Genomic DNA, 15,096 nt, shown 5'->3' with positions numbered 1-15,096 from the left:
TATAGAAAATTTTGGGTCAAAGTTATTTGACACTTCAGAAAACAAAGGTGAGACTGGTGAGCGAATGTAATGCTAATGGTTCAAAGTAGAGTTTAGGTTGTACCCCAGTAGCAGTAAGTCTCATATAGTTTGTTTTTCATAGCCATAGGGATCTCATAGGGTGATATTCTGTTTTCAGGGTGTTGTTCCTCCTGATTTTGTGATGTGCCAACATTGCCTAGAAAGTCATCATTTTATCTAATTAGGTTGCTATTACCAGAAAACTAAAGCAAATAAAACCTCCACATGTATTTTGTATGTTTTTGTTCTTCAACTGTTTAAATTAAACAATTTCTAGAAACTGTAAAAACAGCTGTTGATGGATACCAAAAGCATAAAATTTTAGAGATACCTAAACCAATTTTATGCATTATTAAAGAAATGGAAAACATAGAAAAATAAAAATTTCCATGAAGTAGGAGGCATTTCTACATAATATTGTGCTATAGAATAGTCACTACTTTCATTTGTTCAAACAATAACATTTAGATAAAACCCATATGGCTAGTCCAAAAATGACAATGTGTAAGAAGACTGTTTCTTTTTATAAAGGTTTTAATTTCCGAACTTAAGGTGTCTAATAAATTGAGCAGAGAATTATGGTACATACATACTAGCCCGTACTATCTTAAACCAATTAATTTAGACTATTTCTAGTCACTCAAATTAGCCATGAAGACAGGATTGCAGGCGGCATGTTGAGAACAGAGCAGAGATACATTGTTTGCTTAGCTTCAGACATACTTGTGCTTTCAGACAGAATTTTTTCATGCTCATAAAAGTGTCTAGTTACAACCACTGTTTTCTCCTCCTCCTGTCCATTTAAATTTCTTTGGGACTTGAAAATAAATAAACCTCATATTTATATCTCTTTGTGTACCCATTTAAATTACAGTGTTCTGAATAAGATTTTTTTTTTTTTTTTTTTTTTGGTCTTATTTCACATTGGGAGTTGGAGGAAATATAAGATTCCTTTTGTAGAGTGCTTCAGTGATCTCTGTAACATTTGGGAAAATTGGAAATGCTGTTAAAGTAGCACAGCTCTTTGGAAAACAGGTAATATGGGAGGAAGTAGGACACTGAGGTAGGGAGGGACTTGAATTATACAGGACAAGCAACATTAAATAACATTATTTAGTGCTTATTAGGACCTAGAAACTTTTAAATGCTTTACAGGTAAAGAAAGCCTCACAAAAAGACCCCTGCATAAATGCAAAGTAGGATATTACACAACTGACAACTGTCTTCCATACTCTGCCCCACCTCCCTACTACCTTAACCTTCCACCTTTTTCAAGGTTTACAATGGAGATGGGAGAGCAAGCTGGGCAGTCAGCCTTGTCTTGGGCAGCAGCCCTGTCTCCAGAAGTGGACAGGCATAGGGGAGCCCCAGGGACTGCTTGGCCTGGCCCCCTGTGACTGAGGACTTGGCCACTGGCTAACTTAGAGACGGGGAGGGGGGGGGGGGGGGGGGAGGCTCAAAACTTCCTTTGTCACAGATCAAGGTCAAAAGCTGGTGCTGGTTGCAGAACTAGAATCTCTGTCTCTGGGAGCTTATCTCTGGAACTTAGCGACCCTAGCATGAGAGGCCCATCTTGTTTACTTCACTAACTTCCCTCTTTCACTGTGGCCTTTTGTTGTATTATCTGCAAATCATCACAACAGCCCCAGGAAGTGTAGCCCTATTCTCACCTCCATTGATCAGGTGAACTGGCCTGGGCATTTAGATGTGTAAATACCTTCCTTTCTCAGGTATCCCTAGTAGCAGAGCTGGAATTTGAAGTCAGGCATTTCCACTCTGGAGCAGACCCTCTGAGCCACTTTCTGAACTGATGACCACACCACAGAGTCCAGAATTCCAGGTCTAAGTAGTTAACTCTCTTACCTTTCAAGTTTGTGTTCATTGTGTTTTCCCAGCGACTTACGTAGTAATGACCCTGTCCTTCTAACTGGGCTGCTGTTAGACTCCTTTCAAGCACCCACTCATTCACTGGTTCAGTGAATATTTATTGAGAGTTCCTTCTGCAGCAGGCTCAGCGAGGGGATAAAACAGGGAACAGGACCTAAGGCAGTTCCCTTAACGTCCTGTGGCCACGGTTTCTCCTTTGCAGAGTGGAGTTAATAGTAACAAATTCTAGGTTGTTGGGATTAAATACATGTCTGGAGTGTCCAACTTTTCGGGTCTCTGGGCCACACTGGAAAAAGAGTTTTCTTCGGCCACACATTAAATGCATTGCAACACGTAATCACAGAAAAATCTCTGATTGTTTTAAGTAAATTTATGATTTTGTGTTGGGCCACGTTCACAGCCGCCCTGGGCCGTGGGTTGGACACCCCTGAAAGCGCTTCACATGGTGCCCGGCATTTTGTGGCCACTTAAAAACTTTAGCATTTCTTGTAATTTCTGCATAGGTATTTTTATAATAATAACTTTCATATAGATAGAAGTATAGTGCTAGAGATAAAAATGAATCCTGCTCATCAGAGTTTATATTTTAGTAGAAGAAACTGAAGTGTTTGGGAAATTAGGAAAAGTATTCTACAAGCGACCGGTACTGTGAGATTTCATCAACCTAAGATGCCATCGGTTGTAAGACAGGTCATTATCTTTGTGTCATTACTGAAGAGAAGTTCAGCTTTAAACTGTGAAACAGTGCTGAAAAATCACCAACTCCAAGAGACATTCTTATTTCAAAAATTTTAAATATGAAACAAGTTTGTGTTTTAGAAATAGAAGAAAGACAGTGTTGTTATTTGGGTGAAAGAGAGGGTGCTCTCTTCTGTTTTATAAAACCAATGCTATTACATACCAACTGCTTGAGATGTTGTTTTATGACTAGAATGTAAAAAAGATGATTGTATGGAGAAGACTAAGTGCGCGGTTAAAAGCTGACGGAGTATCTCCCGTAAGGTGTTGGAGAATCCGTGATACCAATGACCAGCGATGTGTGTGGCTGTTGGTGCACTTGGTTCCCACTTGGGGTATGTGGTAAACAGCAGGGGGTCCCGGGTCTGCTTTCGTGGCAAATGTGGGCTCTGGACTTGGTGGCCTTCTGAGCAGAGCTCTGAGTTTTCCAATAATGACCAGGGGGTGGGGGAGCCTTTTTTGTCACATAGCCTGAGGGCAGGTAAACCCAAGTATTCAGGACACTAAGCGCTGCAGAGGGAATTTCTGTAGGCGTCATTTCTCTGAATGACACTCTCAGGGAGCGTTCTAAACTGTTTTAATGTGATTTTTATGGTGGTTTTTAAAATTTCATAAAACCACAAAATTTTATAGCTGGAAAAATTCTGACAAGTGATCTAGTACAAGTTTTTATTCTTCAAGAGGAACAGAAGCTGCTAGAATTAAGAGAAGAGGCCCACGACTCCTCTGTGGTCTCAGCAGGATGGAGCACACGCACTCTGTCTGATGTAGGCTCTTAGAGCGGCTGCCTAGACCTCAGGACATGGGTGTGTCTATATCCGTGTAAAAATGATCTAATCACAAAACGAAGGTTTCTGCATATAACAAACTCTAACAAAAACCACCTCGTAAGAATTTCAACCACTTTTACTTTGAATGTCTGTGTTTCGAGTTTCTAAATTCACTGCCTGTTTTCTGGTATGCTGATTTTTCACATTGGTCAACTTTTAATATTAAACAAATGCTGAAGAAAACAGCACAAGAAATGGAAAGCATTTAATGATTTTTCATTGCAATAGTTTCCTGACATGCCGCAGAGTTCTACAAGTATTTTGTTTTGTGTTTTGTCTAAGCACTGTAACCGTATAGATGAAAGGTCTGACTTTTCTTTAAGACAGGGCCTGTTGCAGCATCTGACTAGCCACTAGGAATTATTTTTTTGTTTTCATAGGACAAATAGTTTCCCTTATTGTGTCTGTCTTGCCTTTAAAATGAAAGTTTTCTTGCATTTTACATAAACACCAAGAGAATCATCACAGGCTTGTGTTCAGAGTGGCATTTCTTTGGCTGGTCTTCTTTAGGTCTCTTCCAGGCCTGAATAATGCCTGTGACAGATGTCTGCCATTTGGAGCTCTTTGTAGTGTTTTAAAATGTATACTAGAAAAACATTGACAATTTTAAATTGGATAAATGAGGTTTTGGTCTATAATTTAGAAATATGATAGAACATTTCATTGCAGGAGTTCAGAAGAAAATATATCATTTTTGTGAAATATCGAGTACTGAAAAATAAGAATCAGTGTACTAATTACCATCACGGCAGTGAGAGTTCTGCCATAGGCCAGTTAGTACATGCTTTTGACTGTGCGGGCCATACAGCCTCTGCAGAAGCTGTTCGTCTCCGCCCCCACAGTGCGAGAGAGGCCCGGCAAGTATGTCAGCAAGTGAAAAAACAGTCAGTTGGCTGGATTTGGTCTGTGGCCATAGGTTCCTGACCTGTTTAAAGATATAGAGTCCCTTCGGTCCATGGTATCATGTGACTTTTGAATATGAATAATTGGAAAAAGCTTCAATATTTTCTACAGCTGAACATTCCCCCTGCCCCCCCATTTTCATGTTGACTATCTCTAGCAGATTATAAAGTTTTATAAAATCATTTCATTATGTTAGTGATTACACATTTGTTTTCAGACTTTTTCTGGGAGTTGATTTCCTAGGATGTCGGTTTTATGGTTTTTGTTTCCTACTGCAGCTTTGAAATTCAGCCAAGAATATTTCTCAGCCCATAAAACATTTTCACTGTGCTGTTCTCCAGCAGCTTTCACTGATCTGTGGGGATGCAGGGCACGGCGGTGGGGGGTGATGGGAGTCCGAAGAGTTCCCTTCACCTCATCTTCCACGTCCTTTCCAGCCACTGTTTCCTCTGGCAGCAGAGAGCAAATTGGTCGAGTATGAATTCCTGTCTGTTTAGAAGTACCTGATCGGGGCTGTCAGTAACAAGTTTCTGAATATGCATATTTTTATTAAAAATAATGAGTTAAATAACTTGAGTTAGGCACTACATAATACCATCACAGAATCACAGAATTCTAAAGCTAGAAAGATAAAGAGATGTATATTTAACTTCCTCATCATACTTGCCAATAACAGTGGAGTCCTCAAGGGAGCAGGAAGGCCTCCAGCCTCTTCGCTCTCTTGCACAGTGTCTACCGAGGAAGCACCAGATCTTTATTTCTCAAATAAGGGAATGAAGGCACAGAAAAGCCAGAGGGTGGGTTCACTCAATTGGTTCTTAGAATCTGACGTTACCATGTTTCAGTGTCATTTTTCAAAAAATTAAACTCTGGAACTATCTGGGAAATTTTGTGACCTGTATTTATGTGCATAGAGACACCATCATCCTCATAAAGAAGCATTTGTGAGCTTTGGAATATGTTCATCTGCCAAAGAGCTCCAAAAAGAATGAATGAAGTACTAAACATTGCTTTTTCAAAAAAATTCTAGATCATAAGCCTTTGGGATATAATTAGGTTTACATGAGGCCATGCAGGGGGGGCCCCCCTGATGGGATTGATATCCTCACAAGAAGAGACACCAGAGAGCCTGCTTTCTGTTTCTCCGTCTGCCGTGTGAGGACACAGCCAGAGGGCGGCCGTCTGTAAGTCCAGAGGGAGCCCTCACCAGAACCCGGCCATGCAGGAACTCTCGCCTTGGACTGTCAGCCCCTGAAACTATGAGAAAATGAATTCCTGTCGTTGAAGCCTCTAGTTGGTGGTATTTTGTTATGGCATACCCCTTCTAAAATCCTGGTGATGGTTTCCTGTTCCTTACCCAGTTAGTTTTTTTCACTCACTATACACTTCTGGGTGATCTATTCTATTCCCATCTCTCAGGTATGGTGTTTATGGCAAAAGTCAGGAGAGAGATTTCTACCTCAGGCCTCTCTTTTATGTCCACATCTGAAGCTGCCCCACAGGCACTTGGAACGCAGCATGTCAGCAGTTGAAGTTCTCCCCCAGCAACTCCATGAAAGCTTCAGTTTACCAGCCCTATTGATTGTGTTCCTTAGTATTTCTCACATCCGTGTGCTGCTTTTTAAATATGCGTAGCTTTCTGCCCAGTTCTTTACTACTCGACACTGACATAGCATGTCATTATTGAGGAGAAAATGAACGTGGTTGATGACGGGGGAAAGAAGTGATTTGAATACAGTTCGTTTTGGGATGTAATAATTCATGCAGGAATGGATTCTGAACATGCATTTTATATTTTGAAACAGATGTAATTTTTTTGTTATAGAATATACAATATTTTAAAAATAATGGCATATTTGGGGATAGGTCACCCCACTTTTTAAACTGTCTTTCTAAACCTCAGCTCCTCAGGTGCTGGAGGTGTGGCTGACCGCGTTCTGGCTCAGCTCCTCACGGAGATGGACGGCATCGAGCAGCTGAGGGACGTGACAGTCCTGGCCGCCACGAACCGCCCCGACAGGATAGACAAGGTGAGGAAGGGGGCTGCCTGGGTGTTGCAGACTCAGGGACGGGGGCATGTGATTATGGGTCAAATTATTTCCTATTCCATTTTTTATTTAGAGGATACCGAAAGCCTTTAAACTAAAGGAAATGAAGGGAATGAAGCCTTTTTTTTTTTTTTTTTTTTTTTTTTGCTTTTGGTGTTAATGAAACTGTTTTGCAAACCCTTGAATTCCCCCTCACCCATGGTTACATAAAACTTTCATTGTATTTCCCTAGAGAATTGAAGTTCTGTGATTCTTTTTTTTTTTATTGCTTCATCTGACTTTTTTTTTTTTAGAAGTTTTTAACTTTTCCCTTTGTTTTAAGATAAATTTCTGGCTATTTAGTACTAGACTCAAGTTATTATTAACAACTTGCTGGAAGTCCGGGCCTAGCAGTTGATTTCAGAGTAATTAGAATAAAATGACAGTGGACTTTCCTTCTCTAAGAATGTACTTAGGCTGTAGCATTCAATAAGGCGTACAGGCACAACAGCAACCTTTTCAAGTTATTGCTCCCTCCGCCCGTCATAGTTGAATAAAAGAGCCAACTAAATTTTAAGTGTCTAATTTGTACTGAATGCATACCTTTTTAAACAAAGATTAAAATTGAGAGTAATAATTTACTCCCAGAGCTGGAACCAGTGTCTCCTTTTTTGTTAACATTATACGACCTTATGTGCTCCTTCCACCCCGTGTACATATACGCAGACTTTCGGTTTTAAAAAAAGGGTTTTAAAGAATGATCCTTTTGAAAATGTAAAAGGAACTTTTATGTGGAATTCGTTCACTTAGGTATTTTGCTCTGTGACAAAGACCCTTTAGTCACTCTCTCCGATGCAGCGTTTGTAAGGCGCCAGGTGAGCTCTGAGCACTTGGAGCGCCCCAGTCGGTGCCAGGCTCCGAGGCGCCTGTGGAATGGGAGGGCTGCATCTGACCATGGTTATAGAAAGTGGGGAAAGAGTCCGGAGAGTCGGCCTGGGCCCGCCTTTCGGTTTCACAAGTAAAGGGGCTGAATCCAGAAAAAGTGTCTTTTTTCTGTTAAGACTACATTGATTTTTACGGCATTTTTATCCTGGTGACTCGATGGCTAATGAGCTCTGAAAGTTCCTGGGTTTCCTGCTCCACATGCCTGATCCAACCGCGTTCCTCTTTGGTTTTTTTGTATTGTATGGCTTCACTGTTCGATCCATTTCTGGAAGGAGGATGTTGAGCTTACAGTAAACTTCTCTGGGTTCTTCTAAATCAGGCTGTGTGAATTAGCCTGGTTAGGGCTTGCGTCAGTTGTCTTGCTGCATGACAAATGACCTCACATTTAGCAGCTTTGCACGACACCCATTTACTAGTGCTTCCGCGGGTTGGTTAAGATCGGGGCATGGCATGACGGAGCTGTCTGCTCAGGGACTCGCTAGAGGCTAAGGACATTCTCCTCAGGAGCTGGTATTCCTCTCTGAGTGCATGGGGCTGTGGCAGAATTCACGCCTTGTGACTGCAGGCCTGGTGACTGTGTTTCCTTCCTGGCTTCAGTGGGGAGCCGCTCTCCGCTCCTGGAGGCCACCCACCTGTTCCCCTTCCCTCCTCAGAGACAGCTGAGGAGAAACTCCACCATCTTCTGTACCTCGCGTGGTGTGTATTTCCATTGCCAGGAGGCGCCACCTTGTTTATAGTCTCCCCTGATCAGGTTAGCTCCTCCTCCCCCAGCAAAATCTCTCCACCTTCAAGTCAGCTGATTCAGGCCCTTGGTTGTATTCGTAAAAGCCCCTCACAGTGGCGCCTAGATTGGCCTTCGAATGACTGGGAGAAGGGGTAGGGCTGCCCACCAGGGACCATAGCCTTCCCTGTGGCTGGTTGTTCTCGGATTCTTCCTGCCTCGGTGCTCTTCGGCGCCTCCCCCCCAGTTTCTCTTCTGGGCACCAGGAACAAAGTCTCACTCTCAGGGACCAGCTTATCCTTGCCTGGCACGACTGGCAACAAACCAGCTCCTTTGAAATGTCCCTGTTCTGTGGAATCTGCTGTCCTCACATGCGGCGTTTCACTGCCACGCCTTGTCCAGAGAGATGTCTTCAGATGGTACATATAATCTCTCTTAAAATAGAAAAGAGCAAAACAAGTTGAATGCCCTTTTTAAGGGATACATTTTTTTCATGTTTTTTATATGAACATGAAAAGTGTACACCTTATGGAATTGTTGATTTATAATGTTTTCTTTACATTTTTCCTGTCAAACCCAAACTGAACCCCAGCTGTTGTGTTTTTCGGTAAGGTATAAGGTGGCCTGGATTTACCTGTGCCTGGCACCAGAGACCCTGAGAAGTTTTCGAGATAAACCTGGGGATGAGAATTATTCTTGAGCCTCTCTAAGGTTTGGGGCCTTTCTTAGGCTCATCTTAGAAGTCAGAACCCCCGAGGTAGGTGACTCCCATTCTCTTTAGGGTACTGTAGTCCGTGGCTCCCTGGGATCTCTTGGAGAAAATGCCACATTTGGGGCAGAATTTTTCTCCAAAATGTGAGATTGAAGGGATGGAAGTAGTTCTTTTTTACATTTTAGATTTTTTGGATTGTTTTTCTGTTTCTTGCCTGCTAATATTTGCCCAAGAGTAAGGCGGGTGCTGTGTTTCATTAGTAGCAACTCCTAAGTGACACTCTTCAACATCACAGACTTTGAGAAATATGTTGCCCAAATTGTAGTCATATTTTTATCCTTCGTAAAATGTTACCTTTAATGCCTCAGTTCTAAAAACACTTAATTGTCCAAAATACATATTTTAAGAGCCAGTATTTTTACACTTTGTTAACACTTCTTAACTAATTAACCTTTGCTTCAAGAAGCTTCAGAGACAAGCGCAAACATATGTGTGTATTTGTGTATATGAATGAGTATATATGCATGTATGTATACATGTACACCCATACATACATACATAGAGAACTTTATTAGTTTTTAAAAATTAGAATTAATGTCTTTTAACCAGTTAATTTTAGATGAGCACATTTAAACTAAGATGTAATTTACTAATTAGATATGAAGACTTTTTCACTGAATTAGGAAGAACCTAAAGATCTTTAACTATTTAAATTTTTAAAAAATTGTAATGTTTGATTTGTAACAGATGAAAGTAAAATTACTGGCAGCAAAACATAAAATCAGTCACTGGGAAAAGTATCTTTAAGAATGGTTTCAGCTCTGACTGGTGCGGCTCCGGTGGTTGGGCGGCGTCCTGCAGACCGAAGGGTCACAGGCTGAACCCTCTTTGGGGCGTGTGTGGAAGGCAGCCAGTCAGCCTTTCTCTCTCACATTGATGTTCCTCTCCTTCCCTCCCTCCCTCCCTTCCCTTCTCTCTAAAATTTAAAAAAAAAGTGGGGGGGATGGTTTCAAGGTCATCAAAATGATATGCTATGCATTTAAGTACAACTTTGAGTGCAGTTCATTGAAACATGGCCTAAATGTTCTACGTCTACCCTGTACTTGTGCAAGGTAACAACTTTATTTTTATCTTATTTTATATTTTAAAAGATTTTATTTATTTTCAGAGAGGGGAAGGGAAGGAAAAAGGTTGGAGGGGAGAAACACCGATGTGAGCCACATTAATTGGTTGGTGCCCCTCTCATGTCCCTACCTGGGCGTCTGGCCCACAGCCCAGGCCTGTGCCCTGACCAGGGATCAACTGGCAAACTTTTGGTTCGTAGGCTGGCACTCAGTCCACTGAGCCACATCAGGCAGGGCCAAAATAACTACTTTAAATAATCAGAAATTTTCTTAAAAAATATTTTAATCATTTTTTTTCTTTCAGATAAAATTTCATATTCACGTAGAGTATGCCTTTTTTTAAACTGTGCTTTTGTTACTACTCAGATGATATATGGTATATTGAAAGTCTATTTCCTTTCCAGATTTATTTTCTTCGGAAGAATTATTGCAGAGTATTACTTGTGTGTTGTGTAATAGTGCTATAAAAAAAGATTAAGCACATGTGTGATTAGAACGTGGTGTCCAAAATGTGCCCTGAATGTGCTGGTAGAAACAAAACAGTCTTAAGAGACAATTTTTTCAAGCCAGAAAACAATTTCCTGTTGTGAAATGCATAGACACAGTTTTCGCCACCTGTCTTGTCTGGAGGAAACTGTAGCAGGAAGAGAACAGGCAACAGAAGAGTCAAAGTAAATTTCATGGGCTGATATTGAAAGTAGAGATTTTGTTTTAGGCCTCCAGGGGGAAAGGGAGAGGGGGAAGGACCAATCTGGTGTCAGAGAAATAATACACTCTCTATGTAATAATACACTCTCTATGTAATAATGAGTCTGCCTTTGGCTGCGTTTAATTAAGGTGTTCAGCCTTGTAAATTAGCTCGCATACGTTACAAACCATTGCCCTTTCACCTGTAACCTCTGTGTCCTGCTGACCTTGTGTCAGTGTGTTAGAACAAGGAGAATTCTCGGACCGTCCGAGGGGTGAAATTGATAGCATCATGCGACCCATATGTTGTGCATAGCTAGTGTCTTTTTTGGACAGCATTTCAGTTTCATGTAGTCTGGGGAAGCGAAAGCTAGGGTTTCTTAGGGATTATGGTGATCAGCAAAGGAAGTGAGACGCAACGTAAGAATCATACTCTGTTTCCTTTTATGTCATATTTACACATCAACCCCATTAGCTACGCTGCAGCGCACTAGGCTGAGGAAAGTGATTCCCGGGGTCTCTGGTGGCATCGCAAAGCCTCTGCAGACCTCTTACCCTCCAACCCCCTCCTCCAGCTTAGAGATGAGTGAAGAGAAGTTGCAACCTCAAGTGTCCATTTTGCTAAGAATGACAGGAAGTGAAGGACAGATGAAGATTAATGAGATTGTGTGATGTCAGGCAGACACGTCTTTAGATTGATGGTGGTCTGGATTTCCTCAGGCAGCATCAAGAGACTTTAGAACAGCAAACAGCTAGATTATTATTGAGGCTCAAGTAATAGGTAAATGTACAAACTCTATAAGTTTATATTGTTCTCTGTTAGGCCATTGTTTGTGTGGCCCCTCTAGAATAGTGTTCAATCCATGACATTTCATGCATTTGTGTTTAATATTAAGGAAAAAACAGTCTTGTGTACTTTTCTAGGTGTTAAACAGCTTCAAAACAGTTTAATTTTATGAATATTTTTTAATTTAGGCCTTTGATTACTTTTTAGTACTGATGCCCAGTGTGTAGTAGGCCCTTCATGATTACTACTGAGAGTATTATCCCTAACCCATAAACCTAGTTTTCACGTACTAGTGAGTGTGTAGATTTTTAACACTGCTCTCTCAGCCATCTGTGGAAATGACCGAGGAGAGAGGTGAGGAAGACTTGGAAGTTATGTAACGGTCTCAAGGAACTCAGGGCTCAGAATTATTCTCTACCTCATGGGTTTCTGTCATGCGTGTGACAAACTGGCGTGAACTTCCCTTTCAGTTTTTCTGGAAGAAGAAACTTGTGTGATGAATTAAACCTTTTAATTTTTATTTTTTAAATATTGCAAACCAGAAGTTGGTTTTATGGTTATCTTCGTTACATGGAAAAAATTAATTAACATATTTAGAAATGTCAGCAAATGAGAAGCTAACTAGATGTAGCTTCCAATTTCCAATGACTTGTGTTCCAAAAATACCTTCAGAAGGAAGGTTACAAGTATGTTTGTGGGCAGCTTTTCTCTTTATCCTTCCTCGTTGCAAGTGACAGGTCCCGCTCCAACAGCACTGCCGTCAGCTAAGTCAGAACTGACCAACCTAACCGACAGGAAAAGTCTGTGCATTGCAGTTTCCTCCCTCTAAGTATTCAGGGAGGGGGCCCTCGCTAATCTTTAACGGGGTCTGTCAGCCGGGCGTGGAGAGCCCCTGGGGGTCAGGAGTGAGCGGCAGCGCAGTCAGGCCTGGGAGGCTGCCCCCACGGTCGGCTTCCAGTTGCAGCTCTGCTGGCCTTTCCCAGGATGCTCACAGTCCCTTTACTGTGTCTCCCATGGCGGCAGCTGTGAGGGTCTCAGCTTTGGGGACGGATGATTGGGAGTGAGTAGAGAAGTGGGCCAGAGGTTTTACCTTATTTCGATGTTGATAAGATAAAGACTGTCTATCCCTGGGATCAGCACACTGTGGCCTATGAGTCAGACTTGGAGCATCACCTGTTTTTGTATATCCCATGACCTAAAAAATGGTTTTTGCATATTTAAATGGTTGAAAAATGGTTCAAAAGAAGAATAATATTTTGTGATGTGTGAAAATGATAAATTCACATTTCAATCTCCGCACGTAAAGCTCTGCTAGAATCCGGCAGCACCACCCAGCGGGTGCACTGGGGAGTAGGGAGGAGCGTGACACTGGGGCGTGGCCTCTGGAGCCGGAGCGTCTTACCATTTGGACCTTCACTGGCCACTGATCTGCCCTTGGAAACTTTCAGAAGTTTAGTAAAGTCTCCGATGTATGTTGTTCGTACATGAGCTACACAGTTCTCCTAACTACTGTTTAAATATATTTACTGCATAAATTTTCTGAAGATAAATTATATGAGGCAACCATATAATGCTCAGCCAAGAATGCGCTCACAGTAGCAGGAAGACTGCGTTAACTTCTGTTCTTTCAAGTATGTTCTGCCTCTTCTTAAAAGTTCTTTTAATATTTAATGTTTGAAGAGACTAAATATCTTCCAACTAAATGACTCACCAAAATCTATAAATGCAGTTTTTATTACAGTATATGAATAATATAAATATTCATGACACCGGAAGCTTAAAGTTACATTTTTTTTTTTTTTTTTGTAATTGTATTTTGAATGCCCTTTGTCACCATTGGGATATTCAGGCTTAGATATTTGAATTTTGAGAAGTTAAAAACCTGTTGTTTAAATATATTTGTTTGGTAAATAATATTTTATGGTGGCAGCATGCATATAAGTAAATTTAGTCTTCTGTTAGAGAAAGAACAGTAACAAAATATAAGATGTATTGCCCTTGATAACCGAGACCTGAAACTACTTCTTTTAAAACTGGAGAGAACTCGGAAGGCTTGATAGCCTAGTACTGTCTCTGACACCCTGACGCTGCCGTCAGTCCCTCCCCGGCATTCCTCCGCCCGTGGCTCCCTCGCTCAGCTCACCGCACCGCTCACCGCACCACGAGGGACCTGTCACCTCACGCAGTAGGCGGCTTCGTCTGCTGCTCAGACTGTCAGGAAGTTCTTTATGCTAAAGAAGCAGCAGCTGTTTGTCTCCCTAATGCTTCTACACACAGTCTGATTTCATTCCAAGATGCAATAAAAACCAGTTTTTAATCCCTCTTTTATATGGTCCTTCCTTATTCTTGAAAACTGCGTGTTATGTGTCTTGTCTTTACATTTTATCTCAGACAGACCAGTATTTCCTTCTTTAGGCCCGATGTCTTGCTTTAACTTCCTGTGACACTCTTATTCCATCTTCAGCATTCTTACTCTTTTTTTTTTCCTGAACTGTTGTCCACTCGTTCCTTTCTCTCTGCAGTTGTGAATAGACCACAGTAGGCTGCAGTCTGACACGCACAGAGAGCTTGGTGAGACACTTCCTGCCTTTAGCTAATGCATTCCAGGGTTGGGCTCGTTTACTTGCCACCTGTGTCACACTGTAGACTGCTGTTGAATGCTATTGAATTCAAGGTCGTCAAGAACAAAACTAAAAAAAATCAAGATCTTCCCTCAGTTTTCTGGCAAATAGTGGCTTCCCTGCCTTCGATGTGTGCTATTAATTTAAGTCTTAGAAGTTGAGCCATGTTCCATCGGATCTTGAGGTCTTCCTTCAAACTCAGCCCCTCCTAGCCCATCCTACTTTTCGTGTGCTTCCCACAGATTTCTTTCCCTTTAGCTCAGATGGTTTCCCAATAGCATCCATGGCAGCAGCTGCAAGGGCTTCAGGACGTAGGACTAGAAGACTTATGAAATTCATTTTGTTAGAGTTGATAGATTAATTTGTCAAGTGAGGTATCCTGTTTCTACCTTTTTGCATGTCTTGTCTGTGCATTGATAGCAGAGACATTATATGTCTTAAAAATCAAGAATTTGTGTAGCTTTCTGACTTTTGAAAAATAGTTTAACAGATGTAGTCTAGGCCCCCCAGTTTAGGTGAGCTTCATGATACACTCAGTTGGCACAGACATAGTCCGCGGATGTTTTTGAAGAGTTACCATTAAGATCGTTTATGGAGGAGGAACAGTTGAAGGTAGAATTACATAAGTTACCTTAAGAATACATATTTGGGTAAAGAAATGCTTTCCTTTTTCTCTGACGGGAGTAGACACATTACTGTCAATGACATTTAGGTGCCCTTCTTAACCGTAAGGCTTTAAGAGTACTGTAAGAGTGAGGAGGAGTTCACCGTTCATCTGGTGTAAACCTCGTAGGTGTTTAAAACATTTTGTTTTCTTTTAGCTCTAAAGCAGGGCTGAAACTGTAATTAACATCCTCCTCAATGGCCTCTACTTTTTTATTTATAGCTACAGCTTCAGGAATTTGTGATACTAGAAGTATTGTACGAGGAATTGTATAATTTTCATTTTTGAATGTTGTGTTTATTGTGTTTTGGGCAAAGCCCTTCCCAAACCTCAGTGTTCAGCTGAGGTTTTGGAGTGTGCATCACATTGGACAGGAGCTTTTGCATAATT

At 41.3% G+C, this 15,096-nt stretch overlaps 1 protein-coding gene across 1 annotated transcript in view; it reads left to right on the top strand.

Annotated features, from left to right (window-relative positions):
• The window catches only part of AFG2A (AFG2 AAA ATPase homolog A), a 198,245-nt gene that overhangs the window by 56,959 nt on the left and 126,190 nt on the right, over positions 1-15,096 (top strand). Inside the window, exon 14 of the mRNA XM_054563420.1 lies at positions 6,322-6,448. Within this exon, the coding sequence (XP_054419395.1) occupies positions 6,322-6,448 (127 nt within the window). The remainder of the gene's footprint in view (positions 1-6,321; positions 6,449-15,096) is intronic.

This window comes from Pteronotus mesoamericanus, unplaced genomic scaffold (assembly GCF_021234165.1).
Source record: "Pteronotus mesoamericanus isolate MK-2021 breed Mesoamerican mustached bat unplaced genomic scaffold, CSHL_Meso_final contig_163, whole genome shotgun sequence".
Lineage (NCBI taxonomy): Eukaryota > Metazoa > Chordata > Mammalia > Chiroptera > Mormoopidae > Pteronotus > Pteronotus mesoamericanus.
Note: the sequence above shows the minus strand (reverse complement) of the source record. Positions and strands in the feature narration are given on the sequence as shown.